General features: G+C 41.8%; 1 protein-coding gene across 2 annotated transcripts in view; it reads left to right on the forward strand.

Annotated features, from left to right (window-relative positions):
* The window catches only part of LOC124155806 (optomotor-blind protein-like), a 433,776-nt gene that overhangs the window by 182,239 nt on the left and 229,247 nt on the right, over positions 1-22,290 (forward strand). For both annotated transcript variants that reach the window (XM_046529926.1, XM_046529924.1), the window contains exon 2: positions 21,843-21,956. In XM_046529926.1, the coding sequence (XP_046385882.1) occupies positions 21,843-21,956 (114 nt within the window). The remainder of the gene's footprint in view (positions 1-21,842; positions 21,957-22,290) is intronic.

A 22,290-nucleotide genomic window follows, 5' to 3' on the forward strand; every position in this document is an offset into this window, starting at 1 on the left:
CACCTCGAAGACGTCGCTAAAACGTCACGTTTTCAGTTTTAGCCGGCGCTATCACGTACGCACACCTTTCAGGCGGAAAAGGCTGAGCAGGGAACGGGGGAGGACAAGACACAGCAGCGACACCTATTGAAAAACCGTCGGAGAGTTTTTCTCGCGGCGCGGATTCTATCCTCGTCCCGACTCCAGGGACTCGCCGTACATAAATGATCGTCAGCGGCCTCGAGGAGCAGGAACGGACAGCAGCGCAAAAGGCTTCTCAGTGCGTGGAGCTCGCATATTTGTGACTTGAGCTATCTTGGCCTTAAAGAGCTGCGTGGTGGCCCAGTGTGTAGAGCGTTTGGGCATTGATCGAAAGGCCCTCGGTTTGAATCCCGAATGAGGCCTAGGGACACAGAATTAATCTCGAATACGACGTGGTCCAGAGTAGGGATCTGACGCAATCAATCTTAATGTGTGACACACCGTTCTCATAGCAATAGGTAATTGCTGAGACGGTTGTGCGGCAGCTTTACCTTTTTTATTTTCACTTGGAGGCCTGATCATATATTAATAGGAAAGCAAAACTTGTGATGTGTGGTAGTTGGTAAACACATTATTAATCCAATTAATATAATGATATTTTTTTTAAGTTTTGAGCCAATGCTATTTCCTATGTGGGGTATAAAACTTTTCTTCGCACAGCCTTTTTCCTTTTGCTGTTATGTATCAATTTGTTGCTAGTTTTTCAATCCGAATTTTGATTTGTGGATAATCGAGGACCGAGTTCGCCCCGGACGAAACCAAAGGTGTTTGAATTTCATGCATTCCCGCATTGTACCACAAATATCGGTTTTCCTCCGAAAGAGCGCTTTTTTTCCGATCAAAAATTCTGCTTCTCAATCGTATTAATGGTAATTTTTTGAATAGAGCATTCTCCCTTCTCTGCGGGATGGGGTTAGTCGGACGCAGATTCAGCCCTCACCTCCCAGCTTTCAAAAATGTGCGTGGTGATGGAGCTCCGGACTGCACGCTTATCGAAAATGGGCATTTTTCCACGAAAGCCGCGTTTATTGCTAAATCTCTTTTTATTTTGCCACTCTACGGATTAAGATAAAACCTCTCACGTAATGGGAGACTGCTAATGTGCCGTTTTTTTCGCGATAGGTTATTATAATGGGATGCCCGGACTAGTCTGATAGTATCTAATAAGTGGAAATACGCGGTGGAGTATAATTTGCATATATTTTTTAAATAAAATAATCGCCCTTAATTCGATTATCTTTTGATTTCAAATGATTTCAATTTTTTTTCTCAGCACTCACTCTGAGCCGGAATTACAGCTCATAAAGCAGCTTAAAAGAAATATATTTTCCCTCATCATTGTCACTCAAAGTGGATCCCAAATGCGTTGCTGCCTAATAAATGTATCTCCATAAAATATCCATAAAAATAAACTCAGTATGGATGAAAATTGTAACATTTTTTCATGCAAATATTTGGCGTTTCACCATTGGTTACGTTTAATTAAGTGCTATTTTCTTGTGAAAATAAATAATGTGAAGATTCCCTTAACTTGTTCATAAATAGTATAGTTGGCTTCGTACCAAAATGGCTGGTAGGTACTTGCTCCTAAAAGTACCTAATAGCCGCCGACAAATCATGCTTGACCGTCTTAACTTTAAAAATGCGATCGTAAATATTTTGTATCCACGATTTGGTAGTCTATTGTGCAAAATTACATTTTAATCACAGTCCTCCAACAAGTGAAGGTGTCTCTCCGAAAGCAACTTCGAGATTTCTACATTTAGTGATGGTAGTCATTTAGGTAATCGCTAGAACACTCGAACTTGCCTATTTTTTCATTCAAATGTTTGGCGTTTTATTATTGACTACGTTTAATCAGTTACGCACTGTTTTCTTTTGAAAATAAAAAAATGTAAATATTCGCTCAACTTGTTCCTAACTAGGATAGATTCTCTCTTGCCGAAATGGTTGGTAGGCACTTGCTCCCGAAAGCACGGGAAAACCATTTTTGCCTATCTTAACTTTTAAAGTGCTACTGTTAATTTTTTGTTACGACGATTTGGTAGTCCATGGAGATTACATTTTACTCACAGTACTTGAACAAGTTCAAGTGTCTTTCCAAAAGCCACTCGGAGAATTCTAGTTTTAATGGTGGAAATAATGTTGGTACTCGCAAGAGCACTGGGACTTGCTCAAGGTCAATCTTGATATGATTCACGCTTCGGTTTCATTGTCGCCTTCCCACCTTCCTTGTTCTTAGGCTTGGGCCGCGAGTTTCTCCCGCTGCCATCCCGCCGCTCCATGCCGCTACGAGGCCGTCGGCTAGCCGCCTCGCGTCCGAGACACACACACTGTTCGATGGAGACCCCCTGTGGCGAACTCGCTGAGAGCCAAGCATAATTCTCCGCCCGCCCACCCCACGCCACCCGTCGAAACTTTAGTGCCGCCTATCCTCATCCTCCTCCATCTCCAACCTCCCTCCCTACCCCTGACCCCTCCCCCGTCTTACTGCCCACACCAAACGTAACTTAGGTTTCGCCGTAACTACAGGATTCAAATCGAATACTTAAGCTCAACCTTTAGATTTTACTTATTTCCTCAAATATACGGCCTTCACATATGAGTATTAAACTTTTGTTTTTTTATTATAACTTATTATTAACATATACAACCAGTGGTGTCATGCTGCCGGATCGCGCCGGAACGCCGTTCCGGCACTGGTTACCAAAAAGATATAATAGTCATATCTTTGTTATATCAATTTTGTGGCCTCAAAATGTCTAATATATAATTCGTAACTAAAACAAAAAATATTGTGATAAAATGTTAATAATAAGGTGTAATAAAAAAACAAAGTAATATTTCACTTCTAAAAAAAGTTACGGAAAGTGCGTTCCGGCACTGCTAATTTTGCCATGACGTCTCTGCATACAATGCATAATATTCGGTATGCTTATTATAATTTTTGAAACACTAATTGAAAGATATATTGAGTGCAATTATTCTGTTTTTATTACATGAAAAACTTTTTCGTGCCATTATAGCTGACTTCTGCGCCCTTTTTATTCACCTAATCTGCATTTGCCGGCCGGTCGGAGAAGACCTAACCCATATGCCATCGTTTCGATGTTGTGTTAATTGTTTGTCGTATTTTTGGGTAACATATTTTAGTCAAAGTTTGGCAGTCATATTTATGTCTAATTATGTAGGACCTTCGGTTTGGCAGACGAGAACCTTACCCTGCTGCCATCGTTACGCAATGTCGCAAATGATTTGGAACATCATTGGGTAATTTATTGTCTTCTATCGAAATATGTAGTTCTCTCTGCATTATCTCTTTGATTTTGGAAGTAACGGTCGGAGTTACGTCATCAATTCGATATGAATGGACCTTGATTGCTGGAAGTCTTGGTCATTTCCCTGTCGACTTCTTCGTCTGTTATACCTTCGACTCGAGGCAACGATGCCGTGGTAACATAATACCTCTTCTTTCTATCTTCTTCCCTCTCCCTTCCTCCCTCCTCCCCCCTCCCTTCGCGTCCCTTCCTCTCGGCCTCCCGCGGGTTTTTCAACTAACACGGCGCCCCATCGATGCCGAGCCACGGCCGCATAAAAGGTTTTTAGGGAGTTTGTGTCCAGTCGCCCACGTCCCCGACCACGCTTTCAACCCTGTCGCATCTTCCTCCCCAATCTCCCTCCATTCCACCTCATTAGTGTCGCCATGCTAGTTTTCTTTTTTTTCTCTCGTCATTTGTTCGCGTCCTTGTTTGTTTTTCATCACGTTGCCGCTCGCTGTTTTGTGAAAATAACTTTTCTTTCCTTATTTTTTTTCGCTACGCCTCTACCATTATTATTTTTTTTAATCGTGCCGGCGGTGTTTTTATTTTTCTTTATGCCCCTCAAGTATTAAGCATAAACCCCGAGCGGATGACACTAAGAGCTCTTTCTCCAAACTGGACGAGCAGGTTGAGGTTTCTTTGGTATCAAATGCGCAACAGCTCAATTACCTACCAGCCGTACGCCCCGGGATATGTGGATTGATTTTAAGTTTTTTTTTTACTTTGGAGTGATCTTTTGCGTCGAAAGAAATGTGCTTTGGGTTGGGCATAAATTGTGGCCGGAGTGGGTGGTGCAACTTTTGAAGCTTAAATTTAGCTCATATAAATATAATTTGTTTCCATTCTGGAGCTTGCTGATTCGTTCTGTGTCCAGTTGAATGTGCCTGTTGACTCTCTGTATAGTTTGAATTTAATTTTTTTAATAATTCTTTTCTCTGAAGATAAATATTAACAAGCTGAAAGAGAACAATTTTATAATATTAGGACAAAAAGGGAATTTCAATCGCAAACTATACTTCCAGTAATCCGATCAACAGGTTGAGGATAATTTTTTAGCCCATATAGTGCTCTTGATGGTTTTTATTGCGTAGTATTGCAAAATGGATTTTTGTTGTAATCCTTCCTTCTACTGGAATCCCCTGTTTTATTTCAGAAAACGCTGGATATATATAAATTCTTGAACTAAATCAGGAACCATACGCATCTATGATATACTGGCGACTTAGCTGGTTATCGCACCCCTCGCCTTTGTGTTTCAGTGCGTATGCTACTCGTGGTTTTGACAGTTTATTTGCGTCTATCAACCCCGTCATTAATCGTGATATTGTGAATATGTGAAAAGTTCTATGATGATCTAGCCATCCAAGTAGTTTTACGAGGACACTTTGTGAGCCCTCATTATCGTATGGCCGAACAAACACTATCTTTGCCATTTTTCTGCATTGCTCTACCTCCGTCTCTTCGGCTTCCTCATCAACGGGAGAAAAAATGTTGAAAATCTTCGGAAAAACCGAGTGGGTGAGATTGGGTGGGGAAGGGGGAGGAGAAGGCATAAACTTTTACGCTCGAGCGACCACGCTAATACATTTCTAGAGCGGTTCGATGGAGAGGGCCCGAAAAGATTTCGAAGACGGCTGCTGTGGAGACGACGAGAAGCAAGCGGGTAGTTGGAGGTGGCTCTTCTTTCTCTCCAGAAGTGCTCCGGGCGAAATAATACACCTACAAGCAGCCTCCGTGGCGTTTGGCAGGGGATGGGTTTACTTACCCAAAATGCCGAACGCCGCATTTCACGTAACTGTAGGTGCTTGTAACGTGTCTAGCACGTAAGTGGCGGAGTTCAGCTCTCACCAAATGCGAACGATACAGTCTGTTCGCAGTATTCAGATCAAGAAATGCATGCATTCGGAAGCTAAGGTATCATAAAAAAATCATTTCACTGAAATAAATGTGTACTTACCATATGATACCTTTATAGGCAATGATTGATTTCAATATTAATAAGTAACTACAATGCCTGACGAAGACTAGGGAGTTAAAGGCGGTGAGTTATGGAGTGATCTTTTATTATTCGGTATAATAATGATATCTCAACCTCTTTGCTCTCAACCCTCTTTCATTAATTTTGTGATCATCGTTCAATATACTGTATTGCATTAGATTCTCAAAATGTCTTGGACTTCGTTTGAAAATTGTTGAAAGAGAGCAAGCTTTGGAGAATCTGGTCCAGTGGGAGGGATGCTGTGTCGGCCGAATTTCACCTTTCTTCTTTCTTGATGGGAACGGAGGGAAATGAGACAACGGTCGGGAAATGGAGGGCAATTGAGGAAGGAAGGAAGATGATTATGAGCAGACCGTTTCCGCATGTTTTTAACCCGGTCTCAAAAGTTAATCGCTCCGTCTTTATTATCTTCCTCTCTCTCTCTCACGACCAATATTCGCAGTAATTTTTATTACCTCTTGCCTTCCTGATTACTTTCGGGGAATAATCCTAATTGAACGACTAAAAAATGATAAACCACCATGCTTATCTTTTGTCTGCAGTGAAACAGTGAAACAAATAGCAATTCTGAATAGGTTTTCCCTATTTTTTACTATTTTTTCCGAAGAAATTATCCTCTGGTATATTTTGGGAATGCTGGGGCTAGTTTAAAAAAATGGATGGTTAGATGTTCCGATAAGCATGAGTACTTGTCTTTTTATTTACTCGTAAAGATGGCGATTCAATATCCATAAGTTCCCCAACTATGTGCCTTATTTCAACCTAATGAGATGCTATCAATTTTATCACTCATTTATCCACATAAACTGCACGCACAATTTTTGAATACGTAGTTCTTAGCATGTCCGTTTCCACAAATTGTTCAATCTTAGTTTTGCAAATACACGTTTATCACCATTTTATTTCTATTTCCTTCTCTAAGGTCGCCCAATTAACACTAATGTCATAATATGTACCAGATACTTACCATTCATTGAGAACGGAGACCGACTCTGGTAATGATGATCGACTCTTTTGGGCATGATGTAAAAAGAAACAGTCCCTGAACCGAATTGCATCGCAGGGGCGTGAATAGGAAGGAGTTATTCCATTCCTTAAAATTGGTCTAGGGGTCATGGGGCAACTCGGAGCCAAGGAGTGGGGAATTATCATGGACTACGCTAAAAAGTAAAAAAAAAGGGGAGTGAAGAACGCGATGCGAGCTTCATCTGTTTAGGGTACGCAACCGAGAGACAAGCTCCGGGGTTCGAGCCAACTCGCCGGGAATAAATAAGCTATACGACGTCCTTATATTTTCCGCCTCCTCCCCGTGCTGGCGCCCACCTTGCCCCACCCGAATCCCAGCGTCAAACATTTGCCCACCGCAGACGCAACCTCTTCCCTCTGCCCCCACACCATTCTCCGGCGGTCTTTTCGGCCCCCCCCCCCCCCTCCCACACCCCGTCGCTTCGGCAGAAGGAAACCTTCGCACCCCCGCTGGCGTCTGGTCTTCCACGTCCCGCATACGCGAGGAGAAACAAATGAATAATCGCTGTCGGCTTTTGTTTGTTCTGGGCCTCGGGTCCGCCGACGCCACTGCGCGGCGCTGCGGTCCGCCGCGCCAACTCCCCCTATGACCACTGCTGCCATCTTTCCTTGTGGCCCGAAGGTGGGGGATCTTCTTCTTGTTCTTCTTGCTGTAGTCGCTCATGTCTCTTCCCAACTTTCCAATCTTCGTTCCTTCTTCTTCCTCTTCTTCTCACACTCCTTGATTTCGCTTTCCTTTCTCCCGTCGGCGGCGTCTGCTTCTTTGCAAGGAGACGGCCAAAAGCAGTCAATCGGATGTCGCGCGGTAGCGCAGTGAAGTTTTTTCAAGGTTGTCTTGGCTCGTGCGTGTTGTACCGAAAATACTCGGCTGCATTCCTCCGGTGGGTATTTTGTCGGCACGATTTTTCAGTGTCGGCAGCATGTAGACTTTCACGTTGGGCTATGTTTTCGTTCGCTCATACTTATTGACCATTGATGAAATGTGTCGATTAGCGTCAGAATCTATAGGTGCAATGACCACAGAAAAATTCAGTAAAAAATGATCTTTCGTGATCGAAGTAATGTTTTCCTTGGTCATCATCAGATTTTGAACCTAGCTTGATAAATTCAACTTCCTTGTGGTATCAAGCTCATAGATGTCTAATGAAAATCCCAAAAAGTACAAAATCATTCACTGGAATGGTATTCGTTCACATTTATTGTTAAAAATAAGACTCGCGGAAGGAATTAATTCATGCTTATCAAGAAGAAGAAAAGTTCAGTTTATTGATTTTTTTTCTATATTAATTAGAGTTCTTTAAACTTTCTCAGGAAACTGGTACTTTCTATTATCTTGTTCGAAATTGATATTGCTAAAAATATTGTTCAATTTTTGCAGAGGACAGGGACAAGGCATGTTTATATGTGCTTGGTGCTGCATCTGTTGTTTCTCCACCTGTCGTTTCTTTTGGCCGAATTCTTCGTAACTCCTCACATCGTCGCTTACGTCGCCCACTCCCTTCCTCTTTGTAAAGGAAACCAACCTTTCGATCACCTTTTCTACCTTCTTTCCCTTGCCTTCCTTCAACCTCGTCCACCGACCTTATCACTCATCTGCTCTCCTCCCTGACCCGAACACCTCACCCTCCTATTTCATCCATCCTTTTTTCTCATTGCATTACTTGTCCTCACTCGTATCCCCAACACTCGCCGCATTCCACCAGTCCTCTTTCACAGATTGAGGTCCCCTCCTTTGCCACCAATACCATCTTGGCGACTTGCGAATAAATATCTTTTCCCTCGCCCTTTTTCGTCCCTTCTCGCTGCAGCATATTCCTTTTGTCTTTTCGACTTCGAGAGAGAGAGAGAACCCTATCGGTACGTCTCCCCGGGTTACTTCTTTTTTCCCGCCTGCCCCGTGAGGCGGCCTTTTCCCGCGTCAAATGCCGCCGCGCCGTTGCATTTGTTCGATTTTATTCGTCTCATCTTCGTGAGGTGGCGATCGTGAATCGGGAGACATTTTGCAGCGGAGGAGTTTGAAGGATGAGGGGGATGTTTTCGCGCTGGTGCGGTGACTCGCCTAACGATCGCATGCATACAAACCCGCTTTTCGAGTACATACATGCATACCTTAACCACCGCGCACGTGTACGTAGTGAGATTCCTCGTAGTTGAGGCAGACAGGCAGCAACCAAAATTTATTTTAACTTCCCTGATGCTGAGTATCATTTTATTTGGATTCAGACTGACTTTTTTATGAATAGGCCAATGCTTCATTATTCCATTGGATTTGATTTTATAAAAATCTCCTTTCCTGTATCTTTAGTGTTTAACTTTATTTTTTTAGCAAACTATATACATGATTAGTTGTCAGAATATAATGTCGAACTACTCGTACAGCTGCGTTTTTGTATTACAACTGATATTCAAGCGTTAATCTTCGTTTAATATATTTTCTGGGAATCAATACTGTTAGATTTTTGGGATTTCCAGAAAGCTTGATTACCAAGAATCCTAGTAAGAAGAATGCTTTGCCTAGCAAGAAGTCCGAGGAATGATGAGGGTTCATGGGCAACCCATCAGTCAAGAGTTAAGTTAAAACGCTCATTTTACTGCTGATAGAACATATTATCTAATTTTCTTCAATTCGCCGCCCCAGTAGAAATGTAAACGTTGTAAAGTGATGACCCTTGTGAATGCTTATGGCATCTCCCGCTTATGAATTAGTGACATGTTGAACTTGAAAAAGGAACTCTGAAAATTGTGAATCTCCCGTGTGGGAGAACATTTTTTATATAAATGGCACATTTGGCGAAAAATGTGTGATCGGCGCTGCACTTAATTTTTGCTCACTCGTTTTCTTCTTTTGTTTTTTTTTGAAAATTCCGTGAGTTAATGCCCTGTGTGCCGGCGTCTTGCTTCGATAGGACCGTCTGATAATAGTCGGCGGTGGCGGCGGCTGCGGCTCTGGGTGGGGTGCTGAGTAGAAGGAAGATATGCGGGCATCGTGAGCAGAAACCGGGTTTGTAAGGACAGATAGATGCCCTTCGCTTTTTTCCTCTCCCCCCGAAACCAACCCCCCACCTACCTAGTGCTTCCTGACCTCATCCACCCCATCCCCGCCCATCTTCCCATCTTCAGTGATTCAGCCGTCGGGAGGCCGAGTTGCCGGCCTCTGCATCCGAATCTTATTGAGATCTCGCGGAAGGGTGTCTGCCTCACGAGGAACGGGCAGGGAGGGAAAGCTCTTTGGTAGGCTGCTGGAGAGGTGAGGCGTATTCGGATGGAGGAGGTGTTTGGGAAGTTGGATGGATCGGAAAAGGATCATTTTTGTTTAGTCCCTTGGTTATGCCTCGAAATGTTTATGTAGTCTCGTGGTTATGCGGGCAGAGTAGGGGAGTAGATACTTGTATAGAGATACTTGTATAAAGATTCCAATTTTAGCTCTTCGTATTTTATTTCTACTCAGATATTTTACCTAGTTTTTGCGGAACAGGGAAGTAATTATAATAAAGTTGAAAATTCATACGATTTACAGTAGCTAAGGTAAAAGTTTGGGCCCGGAAATGTTTAAGTTTCCGCGAACAGAGTAGCAGTATTGATAGTATGGAGAGTGCAATTTTATGTCTCCATATTTTATTTCTACCAAAAGAAATGAAGATTTTTTTGTCTATCTTGAGGCGAACGCGGTAGTAATTATAAACACGCTGAAAACTAACATCATTTACGGTAGCTAAGGAAAAATTGTGAAACAGTTTACTACTTGTTTTGTCGGAGCTATGAAAAGAGTTCACACAGCAGAGTAAGCCTGCTATTATCTGAAACATACTGTACCCATATTTTATCATTAATTCGAAGTTATTGATGAAAGTGGTGCCTTAGATGACTTAGAGGTAATATGGAGGCAAAGAATTATGACATTTCCGAGAGTAAAATATAATTCTTTATGTGAATTAAGATGGCTGGTTTTGACTTTAGAATGAATGAAGGAAAGCTTGACCAAACTGAAATAAATTATGCAAATGAGGTATGCAGCCGTGAGTGGAGATTCTTGGTCGTGATCTTCCGTGTGTTCCCGTTTTCAAAGTAACACGTTAAAAACCCTGACTTGTAACTTAAAATGAAAAATCTCCAAAGAAGTTCTGAAAAATTAAATTTTATAAATATCATCTCCATTTAAACATCTTGAGTCATTTGTCGTTTGTTTCATTCTGCATTATATATACTCCCATTTGAATTAGTTGTTTGCTTGTTTTACCAAGAATGAGATTATCTCCTACCCCATCTTAAGTCGGGAAAATGTTCCTTTCCTTCTTTCTTTTTCCAATATTCCTTTTGAAAAATCCAATCAAACGATTGGCCATTCGAAAAGCTTATTTGTTTTCCGTTTTTTTCTGCCTTTTATTTGACTTAACTGCGTTCTTTATGCGATTTAACCACAATATACGGAGCTTATGGCCCCTTGCGAAGGCTTCCGCTTTCCTCTTGTCAAAAGTTATTAAATTTAAAGGGATTACCACTCTACCTCGAGAAAATAAAGTGGTCTAATAAATAAGATATTTCAAATCACGCTCCAAACCTTAAAAATCGAGTCCAATCCTGATGACTCGGCGAAGGAGTAAAATCTCTTTCCGTTGCGTACTGTGAAATTTTTCGAAGGCAGCCAAGCGAGCAATACATTTAGCTGATGTTGGCTGGAACTCAATTCTCACAAGCCGTGTTTACCGAGTGGAGGAGGCCCCGAGGAAATTTGAGGCACGTGTGCCCTCTCTCCCTTTTTCTCGTAATCTCTCCAGCGATTTCCGTTCGTAGCCAATAAGTTTGGGAGACATCTTTACGACTTCCAATTTCGAGTAACCTATTCAGACGTCTCGACTTCCCAAGACATTATGTACATACGATATGATTTGACTCCTTTGTTGGAGACACAGGCTGCGTAAAATTAAAAAAAATCTCCGAAGTTGAGGTTACCGTCGTGTTTGCATCCGAATGTGTTTATTAATGAGTTCTCTGGTTAATTGAATTCGAGAACTTTGTCAAAACGTGATCCAGTTTCTAGGAATGGTACACATCGTTACCTTAAGGCTCTTAATATTGATAAAGCTTATTTCGATGGATACGAACAGTTTTTGTACTTTTCAGTACTTAATTGATAAATGAGTTGTATTTTCGACGTGGTATGCTTACTGAAAGAGAGTTTTTTACTCTCAGTTAGTCGAGTTATTTTCAGTTTCAAAGGGTACTCACCATAATTCTTTCCTTAAATATTTTTACTCTAGTTTGACACCTTATCATACGGTAATTAGGAATATTTAACCAATGAAAGCGGTGCGTATCGGTTGAAGAACTTTGATTTTGTACACAAAATTATTTATACTACAACGAACCTTACGTGATAAAGAAGTTTCAATATTAATGACTTATTATAAGTCATTTTTAAGACTACAAGTCACCAATTCTAATCTTTTTCATCACCCCTCGCTACGAATCTAATCACCACAATTGTTTCGCAGTATTTCCCTTGCTTGGGTATTTAACAATGGTATTGGGCGGTGAACAGTATCTAGAAAGCTACTACTGTTCAAGCGTGTGGTAACTTTCACAAAAATTTGTTTTGACTAGCGAGTGAGATCCAAAATTACCTCCACCAAAATTACGAGATCAACTTGTGAAGGCAAAAGACCCAACCGGGCTAAAAATTGCTGGAGTGTACGCCGTACCATGTGAATGCGGAAAAACCTACATTGGAGAGACGGGCCGCACTATTGAGACGAGATTGAAAGAGCATCGCAGACACCTAAAATTAGGACAGCTGGAAAAATCGGTAGTGGCTGAGCACAGCATCCTGGAGAATCATATGATTCACTGGGAAGAAGCGAAGCTGCTCTGTCGATCTAATGGATACTGGGACCGCGTAGTAAAAGAATCTATTCAGATTCGGAAAAACAGAAATAACATCAACAGAGACTGCGGCTATAATTTAAGCCATATATGGGACCACCTCCTAAAAATACGAGGGGACTGGCAGCCAATCAGGAGACGCTGAACCGCTCTCAACCTTAGAATTATGTAGGTATATATACCCCGAGATTTTGAGGAATTGGTATTGGATTCCTGAATCCCTGAAGACGATGGGCGAGTTGTTCATCGAAACGTTGGAAGGAGAAATGGAGGACCTGACCCGGTGTGAAACCCGAGAAAACTTCACTGCAATTGTTCGCCGGGAAAAAACAAAAAATTATACCTAAAAAGTACGTTTCTTCAAAATTTTGATTTTCCAATTCAAATTTATTATTTTTTGCAAATTTTTGGGATCGATGAGTAACTATTCATTTTTCGATTGTGTTCTATCTCTCCGTCTTCCCAAACCGCTCTCGTATTGGCATCGTAGGAGTGGACCGGGATTGTGGTGGAGTATGGCTTCAATTCACGTTGACCCCAATGACAGACGCCTCTCCTCTCATTGGCAGCTGTGAAATTTCCTATTCGCAGATACTTTAATCTCTTACCCCCGACACTCCGATAACCTTTTTTTCCGGTCGTTTGGAAGCCAAAGCGGCGACGGCGTCGGCATCTGGTGGCCGGCCGCTGATTCTCTTATCGCCGCAAGTGGCGAAACTGCGTTCGCCTCCTTCTCCTTTTATCTTGGATCCTCTCCTCGGGGTGGCTGATTTATTTTTCCTCCATTAAGCAGGCGAAGACGGAAAAAATGCTACAAAACATAATAGATTCACGTGCCGACCTTTCTTTGCGTCAATCATTTGCATAATGAGTCCATTGATGGCATCTGGGCCATTAGTATTTCTGTTTTCTGCGTGGAGAAAGATGGTGGTTAATTAAAATGGGCGTGTATTGACTGCGAAAATATTTTAATGTGTACTCAGAGGCCAGGTTCAAAGGCCATCATCATATTCTTTACCCTAAAATATTCCATAACCCTGTAGACCTTCTTATAAACGATGTGTTTGGAATAAAGATTTATTTGTGATAATAATTTTCATCAAGCAACGGTGTTGCGACAGTCTTTACTGAAGTGGTTATAACGATGCCTTTTTGGGATCTTTAATAATTATTCTGAACCAATCCTTACTCCGGTATGTATAGTAAGCTAGCACTGAGGATTTGAGGAATTTTAGCTGATTTAGAGGCAATGCTGAATCATCTAAATTTTAAAATGTCGATTTTTAAAAATCCTGATGAGCTTCATTTTTAGACATACTTTCCGGTATATCATAAATTATACTGAGTGCGATTCTGCAATTCGATTTTTCGACCATCAGTTCTGGCGTACCGGTTTCTCTTCGCTCTTAACCATTCCTACTTCTAATCCAGCTGTGCCTCCTGCGTCTACGCCCCCCACGCCTCTAGTATCTTACTTCACGGAACTCACCATCCATCCAACAATGCCTTCCAATCCAAGATCTCTAGCAAACCCTGAACTCTCTCACTGCTCCAAGTCCCTCCCAATGTCTCCTTCCTTATCTTCAATTCCTCCACTGCTCTCCTTTCGTTCATTTCTATTTTTAAGCCCGTCTTTATTCTCGCAACATATTCCCGAATTATAGAATGGGACTATGAGGACTTTCTCGAAAGATGTTTTTTTATAGAGTCACTAAACATTTTCCGAAATTATGGGGTAATCTAATGTGTTAAAGATGAGCATTTAATCATAAAGTCATGAAAATATGAAGTGCAATTGTATTCGGTCCTTTTTTTATACAGGACGCCAAACACGTGGGATTCAATTCTAATTTAGCCATGGGTATCATCTATTGCTGGAACTATTGGCACCAAAGGTAAATAGTGCATATAGCTGCACTTAATTTGCTGTGGTTATCACCTAATTCTGGAACTGACTCTTATTCCTCGCAACATATGCCCGAATTATCGAATGAGACTGTGAGGACTTGTTTGAAGGATGTTTTTTTATCGACTCACTAAACATTTGCCGACCTTGTGAGAAACACTAATGCGTTAAAGATGAACGATGTAGGATAAAATTATGAAATTATTTCGTGCGATTGTATTCGGTCCTTTTTTATACGGAACGCCAAACCCGTGCGATTGAATTTAGCTAATGCTGGAACTATTGGTACCAAAGGCAAATGGTGCATATAGCTGCCATTGATTTAGCCATGGGTATCAAGTAATTCTGGAACTATTGGCACAAAAGCTAATGGTGCACATAGCTGCACTTAATGTAGCCATGGGTATCAGCTAATTCTGGAACTACTGGCACTTCAGGCAAATGGTTCGTAGAGCTGCACAGTGTATACTTAACGCACATTACCTGAGGTCACCTTCCCCAAATAGACAACTGGGAGTGAATAACTCTGAAGATGAATAGTGGGAGAATAAAGACGGCGATACTAGTTACGCGTGGATGCCGCGCGGGACTTTTTGGCTTGATTGGTCTGAGGAAGACGTCTTGGGGAGGGTGAACCCGGTGGCCTTCTGCCGTAGACTGACTCCTGCCACCCTTCCCATTGCTGCCTTTCAACCCCCGAGTCAGAACCTACGAGGCCTTTTGTTCTGCGACGCCCTCTATCTCGTGGTGCAAGGAGAAGGTGGTGCTGCCTCAATTGGGAGATGGATGCGCCGACGGCAGATAAGGGACCCAGGGGAGAGCTTCTGGTCCGCACCGCTTGTGTGCGTGGATGTCTTTGACATGGGGTGGGTGTATTAGGGGAGGGATGCTTTTCCCTCTTTGCCTAACTTGCTGGTGTGGCAAAGGGATAGTGCACGAAGGGTGTAGTGTAGTGTACTCTTCCCCCCACAGACCTTCAAGTAGTACTTTTCATCCGGATCGTAGTATGAGAAAGGCATTAGAGAGCTATTCGTGTGAGCACTTGTGTGAAAAAGGAATGATTTTTAAAATTGGAGTTATTTTACTATGCCATGTATTAATTGTAGTTTTTGTACTGCATTGAACTACACTCGCAGCAGAATAGCAACAAGTCAGGATGTGGTTGTTCGGTCTAAATGAGTTTTTGATTGAGGTAGGAAAAATGTTGTCCTTACTGAACACAAGGTTAGAAGAAACTATTATGAGTACTTTTTAAAATCATTTATTCAACTTTCCGTATTAAAAAATAGGTTACATTTATATGAAGTGGATGTGGTAGGGTAGAAATTCAAAAAGTCATCCCTCACGGCCATTATAGACCATAATAGTGTTCTTTGCGGTGGACAGTGAAATAGTATAAAAATTGTGTGACTTGTTTTCCACTAAAATACGCCTAACCCGGAAAGGGCGCGCGGGGTGTATATTACCCCATGGTTCTTCTTTATTTTATGAGAATAAATATTTGTATCAATTTAATTCGGTGGACCTTTTTTAAAAAAAAGAACACAGCATAGCTATATCATTCCAAGGAAAGAGAAAAAAATATTTTCTTTCGCCTTCTAATGTTACATTTCGCCGCGTGCCCTCTCCGCGGTTATTATATATTAGTAAGATGGTAGTGGTTGGTCAGTGAAGTAAAGCATTAAAATATAGAGTGATTTTTCTTCAACAAACGTTGGCAGTGGGGGTGACAATAATCATCCCTCCCTTACTCACGCCCCTACTACGGGGCCAGGGCTCGGATTTCAACAAACGAATTTCTAGGGGGTGGAATTGGAGGGTGCCCAAAATAAAAGCCGGTGGATTTTTTATTTATTTAGATGGACGCGATAGGACGCGGGGTTTAACGAGGTGGAGGGGGGGGGGCGGGAGGGTAGCTGGTGGTGTGGTGGGTGTCGTTTCTGATGCGGTGCCGTAGTGAGCCGTATTCGGGCAACCCTTTCGTCGGAGCGGGAACGTTGGAAGAGACGGTGAACAAGGGAACTCGGGAGGATGGGGTGCAACGCGGAGGGTGTCGGGAAACCGTTGTGCGATCAGGGTGGATACGAGTCGTTGGGAGCGAGATCGGTCGGAAGTTTTTCGGGGAGTCACAGGTGGGGTAGGACGGGTGAAGTCAAAAGTCGTTCTGGGAGCGATTCTTGGAATGTGAATAACTCGATTGTTTGTGTTGCGTTGGGTTGTCTCGTTGTTTTGTTTTTTTTTTAATCCGGGGATATGGAGGAATGTGCACACGCTACAACATGCCAGCCGTGCGCAGGTGCTACCAAAAAGTTTTTAAGGAGTCCCAACCCTTTAAGACAACCCTTTTGTTTTTTGCATCCCTCCGTTCGGGGACAAAGAACATTTTTCTTCGTCCGTTTCCATCGGAGGTAGAGAGTGTGTCGCTCGGCACTGGGTGTCTTAACCCATTCCACCACTCAAATTAGTCTCGCCGATAAAAAATCAGGGCCCATAAGTTATTCAAAGTGGAAGGATTGATGGCCTATATTTAGATCAAGAGTTTTCGATTTTTCTGAGCTGCTGCCTTTTGGGGATATCTAATCTTCTTCGCTATGCGTTCAGGGAAATTTGAGTATGGAGGCAACAGGATTGTTTACTGTTTACTGAGTTGGGTTTAGAAGGCTCATTTAATATTACATCCGGGTCAGAAACTATTTGAATCCTCGCCTTGTGCAATCAATGTATTTCGTTTCGAATGGCTTAAAAAATACGTAAATTGTTAGAAAAACATCCCTACATTCTCTATTCGTAGACTTTTGTGCTTGATTTTCAATATTTCCATAGGATGAAAGAATTTTTTGCCAAACATGAAATTGGGTTTTATGTATTAGGTAACGGTATACACCCTCAGTTGAGAGCATAATGTTACGCACTACTTTTAGTGATACTGGATATTTCGTTTGTTGGCATAATAAGCCGTCATAAATATTAATAAATGAATGAAGCATTGCATGAAAATACTGAAAATGACTATGAGAGACAATTCATTATGTTTGACTCTGTGGAAGGGTGGGATTTTAGCATCAGTAAAAATTTCTGTCGCCATCCCAACGTGTAGTCAACCATTTCTCAAGTGCCTGCCCTCTCTTGTCACCTAAGCGCTAAGGGTCATCAGAGGCTTGTTACTGCAGCAATGCACCCTTGCCTCAGGGAGATGCACTTTAGCGAGGCTGGATGCACTTTAGTGGGGAGTAAAGTGGGACCTCTCGCCCCCGCTTCCTTCTTCCCACGCCGCGTCTCCTCTCACGCACCCCCCCTCTCGAGATTATCCTCGTGTGCACAACTCCTTCGATCCTTTATCCTGCTACTCTTTCTCTCTCCCGGTGCTTTTGCTCACCTTTGTCGGAACCATCCCCATTGTATCCCCTCCCTATTACTCCCGATTCTTACACCTTGCCCACCGACCCAGGTAGCCGCCACCTCCGACCGCCCCCGCAAAACCCATAAGAACCACACGCTCCTTATGCCCTCCACCGTCAGCGGAAAGTTTTCCCTCAGATGCCCACGAAAAGGCGGGATGCGCCAGTCTTTTGTCGATTCTCACACGCTGCTCTGACTCTCCACACCACCCTTGTGGACCTCAAGAGAAGACTCGGAGATGGTACAAGGGAGCAATAGCTGTGTTGAGAGAGTGTTGGTCTATAGGGAGTCCATTGGGGCATCTCCCACACACATACAAGGTCCCCCCCCCCCCCCATCCGCCTCTTCCTCGTCCAACTCCATCCTCAGCTTTTCGCCGGGCCGCCTTGACCTCACGCTCTTATGCTCATTGACAAAGGTGTCGTGGGGGTTTCCCTGTCGTACTGTGAGATCCGTAAGGGTCCGCGCTGGAGACCAAATGACTGCTCAATTCGCCGACGCCAGATTTTCTCGCGTGGCCATCGCCCACGGGTGGCTTACATGGGTGTTTCTTTGACGGCGATGCAATTTTGAGTTTATGACATGACCTTTCATCGGTAATAGTAGTAAGTCATGTAAAGAGAGCAGTGATGAACCGTGACCTATTACTAACATTTAATAAAGAATATTTTAATTTTGTAAACTTTGCTGGGCAACTGATGTGGAATAAGTGTCAGAAATAATTTGCCTCCTCTTGCAGAAGGATAAGCGTTTCCGGTAAATATTTTAATGCACTTTTACTGCGTGAAAACATTTTTCAACTTCATCTTCGAAGGAATAGCAATCTTTTTTGCATCTTCAAATATTCGTACCTACTCAGATTTTGTAGAAAAATCTATCTAGAACTTAATCTTAGAATCTGTCATAGAGCTTGGAATGTTCTGTAATTTTGCAAATAGCTTTTTATTTGAGGTCCTATTTCCCCCAGTGGTACGCACACGATGCTTTCTAAATCAGTCTTCCTATAGACTAACGTGGAATATTTGGCTGGCGTGGCAAGTCGAAGATGGTAATTACTACTGAAATTTGTCAACGAGAATTACTGATTTGATCATACAATTCCTCACCTATATTTCAAAATGTTCGGATCAAAAGACTCTTGGAAGTATTCTCAAACTCAAAAGTGTTACATTTTCTACTCAGTCCTCAATGCCCACTTGACCTTTTCGTACCGAGTTCCCAGTCAAGAGCATTACTCCCGCTCTCTTAGCTTTTCATCTCGAACGATTCCGCACACCTTTTGGTGGCCACACCAAAGTCTCTTAACCTACAGTTGCATCCTCTGCCATTTCTGCTGCCGGAAAAAATTGTCATCTCACGTCCCACTCCACCCATTCACTCTTGTTTTTTTTCTTTTCTTTTTAATACCCGATCCCCATTGGATCTCTCGCCTATGAACATCGCTCTCCTCGGCTCCCATCCCGACTTCTTCACGGCGGCCGAACGCTTTTTATCCTTGCATTTTTCGGGCGCCCTCCGTTCCACATCCTCGTAACCACCTCGGCCTCTTCACATCCAGGGAAATCCTTTGTTGGCGTCTCCTTATGCATTTTTTTTCCTTCTCCGGATTAATTTTTTTCCCAAAATCCCTCTCCCCGTCTCAAGATGGTTTCGTAGGTGAATTTTTTTTAATAATCCATCCAGGTTCTTTCTCGCCGAGGGCGCGAGAAGGGACTAAGTACTCCAGGAGGAGAGTGTGAGAACGACTGAAAAAATATATGTGTGTCTGTGTAAAAGGGAGAACCCCGTAGAGTTTGAATCCTTTCACTTCAGCCCTTTCAACAGCCTTCTCTGCTCCTTTTTTTATTTCTCGTCTCCCTCCCGCGCACAAGTTCGGTCGCGGCTTCTCACTCTTCATATATGTATGTATACTTCTATCGAAGCGCCTGCAAGTCTACAATCCTCCCCATAGTGATTGTGCAAGGGTGTGTGGCTGAGTGGGTGCGGTGAAAAGGGTGAGGATTTGGAGCGGCAAGAAGGTGACGCGAATTGGGTGATGGGGGGTGCGGATAGGTGAGATTGTGAGGCCTCTGCGGTTTATGTTAGGTGGGTGCGGGAGCAGTTGGGATGTAGTCTTAGGGTGGCATTCAAGGAGCTGGCTCAATCTTGAGCCCTCACTCGGCCTCGGTAGTTAAGATCTCTGGCTCAAGTGGAGTTTGAATTAGTGCTCCATTTTAGAAAATAACTTCTTCTTCTTTCTTCCAGGATTAGGCTACTAAGCCTGTTCCGGCTCCACATTACCATCTTTTCCTTGGTCTTCCTATACTTCTCTTGCCAATTGGTTGATATTCCCTTGCTTGTTTTGGAATTCTTTCATTTGGCATTCGAAAAATAACTTCGAATAACATAGAAAATAACTTCGACTCAAATCACGAGTGAGAAAAAATTTAAGTCTCCTTACAGGCAAATGAACTCCTGCCACGGTAATATTTAGTTTATTAACGTATTGAAAATACATATACATTCTATCGGCAGGTCTTGGCCTAACCTATAACCATGCCCATACCCTCCGCGCGCAGCACCTTCAAGGCGGCAGGTTTGTCCTTACGAGTCTTTGAGTCTCTAATTAAAAAAAGACAATGCACTTAATAGGTGGGATTTCGGGGGGGGGCAAGTTTTTTCAGTTTTGAATGAACTAGGGCTGAGGGGAAATCAAAGTAAAGGAGCTTTCAGCATGCAATAGTAAGTGGAAGTATGGAATATTTCATTCACTTAGTTTCTGCTCGAGGTTTTTTTTGGGACGATTTTTGATCATGCCACAATTTTTGATTCTGTCGAAAAGGATTTTTGATATGAACTTTTGGAGCTTAAATGGCAGTTTCTGTTTTTGTGGTATCTCAATAACGGAAATAAGAAAGATTTTATACAAATTTAGTGGTTTCATTTTTTCCTTATCATAATTTTCGTATCATAATTTGGTGGTAAGTTCCCAAAAATTGGGCAAGTGTCCCTTGATATCTCTTAACCAATATCACTCACAGTCCATTATCAATTATTTCAGGTATTTTTTTCCTGCTGATGTAGTCGTGATTCATACTTCTACTCAGTGTGTACACTTGCGATTTTAATGTTTTCCTTTTTCCTTCCAGAGCAAAATTAATTTTATGTTTGTCATTGATTTAATTTGTTAATTTCTATAAATTGGCAAATTATCTTTTTCTTTTACTTTCAGAAAGATTGGTTTGTTTTACCACATGTTGCGGCTCCATTTTCTGTTATATATATTTATCATTTATCATTGTATCTTCTGGAAACCATTTCATGTCACATTTAATTGAGTTTTAGGAGATGTATTTTTTTAAGATATCAGTGTTCAATTTTATTTTCAATCTTTCATAAAACTGAGAACTTAAATTTAAAAAAATCCTTATGATCCAATGAAAATAAGAAGTCTTTTTTAAGACTCTCAAGCTGAATTAAGTTTTTCTCGAATTAAAAAAAAAGTTTCAATTATCTTTCAGTTAATTTCCTTTATTCATCATTTGAAGTTTCAAAGTGCTAATTTTTCATTCATGCCTTTATGTGGCAATGCATAGTCTTAACTCTATATTTTTAAATAACTCATTCTCAGAGTATGTTTTCACATGTGAACATAATTTCCTCTCTTGTTCTCTTCAGCCTACCATCATATATGATCAACTACCACTCACACCACCAGTACATCCAACAGATCATTGGGTCCGACATGAAATTTCCACTTGAATTTTTCATGTGTCCAGGTTTTGTGTCTCTTATTTCCAGGCAGATGTTTCCTCAGATGAAGTTTCGGGTTTCCGGTCTCGATCCAAAAGCCAAATACATTCTGCTGCTGGACATAATTGCCGGTGATGACTACAGATATAAATTCCACAACAGGTAGAGGATCTTAAGACAAACAAAATGACCTGTCAAGACTGGCTTCTTCATTTCTCGCCTGTTCTTTTGTCTTTTTTTCCTCCTAAAATACGTATATCATATTCTCGTTTTTTTTTAGTGTTTCGCTTCTCTACTTTCATTCCATTGCTTACACTGCATAGGAAAGCTTCTATTCTGCGGTTGGCCGTGGCTGAAAAGGATTTGCCTGTTATAATGACCCCTATATACCTGAAAACCCTGACAGATTTGTCAGAGCTTAATAGTTCCTTCTCCTTTTTCCTATACAAACCTGTTATGTGACGAGGTCGGCTCGTTTTAGAGAAGACCTCTGAATTGTAACAAATCCCGCATTGTCCTTCTCTCTCGTTTCATATGGTATCTCTATTGTGTCTTGCAGGCGAATGTTCCCAGCCTACAAAGTTCGGGTAACCGGCCTCGATAAAAAGGCCAAATACATCCTTCTTATGGACATCGTCGCGGCAGATGACTGCAGATATAAATTCCACAACAGGTACTAAAAATAAAAGGGAAATGTTGATGAAGATCGAAAAAATGTGACATAGCTGACTTGATGATGAAAAATGACGACTTTACGATTAAGTGAGAGTCAAAAAGAATATTTCAGCTTCACTTAGCTCATTTCTCCGATTGTCATTTATTTTGCAGCCTAGGAGAGAGCGTTATGAAATAAATTGTACTACTCGATAAAGTCGAATTTGTAATTTTCAATCAAAATTCAAAATGAATCCAACCTTTTAATATTCTAATGTATTTGTGATTAATATTTCAACTCGTTGAAATAAGCGGAAAAGGTAAGGGATGAATACGAATTTGTCATAATTAAA

The sequence above is a fragment of the Ischnura elegans genome, chromosome 3 (assembly GCF_921293095.1).
Source record: "Ischnura elegans chromosome 3, ioIscEleg1.1, whole genome shotgun sequence".
Classification (NCBI taxonomy): Eukaryota; Metazoa; Arthropoda; class Insecta; order Odonata; family Coenagrionidae; genus Ischnura; species Ischnura elegans.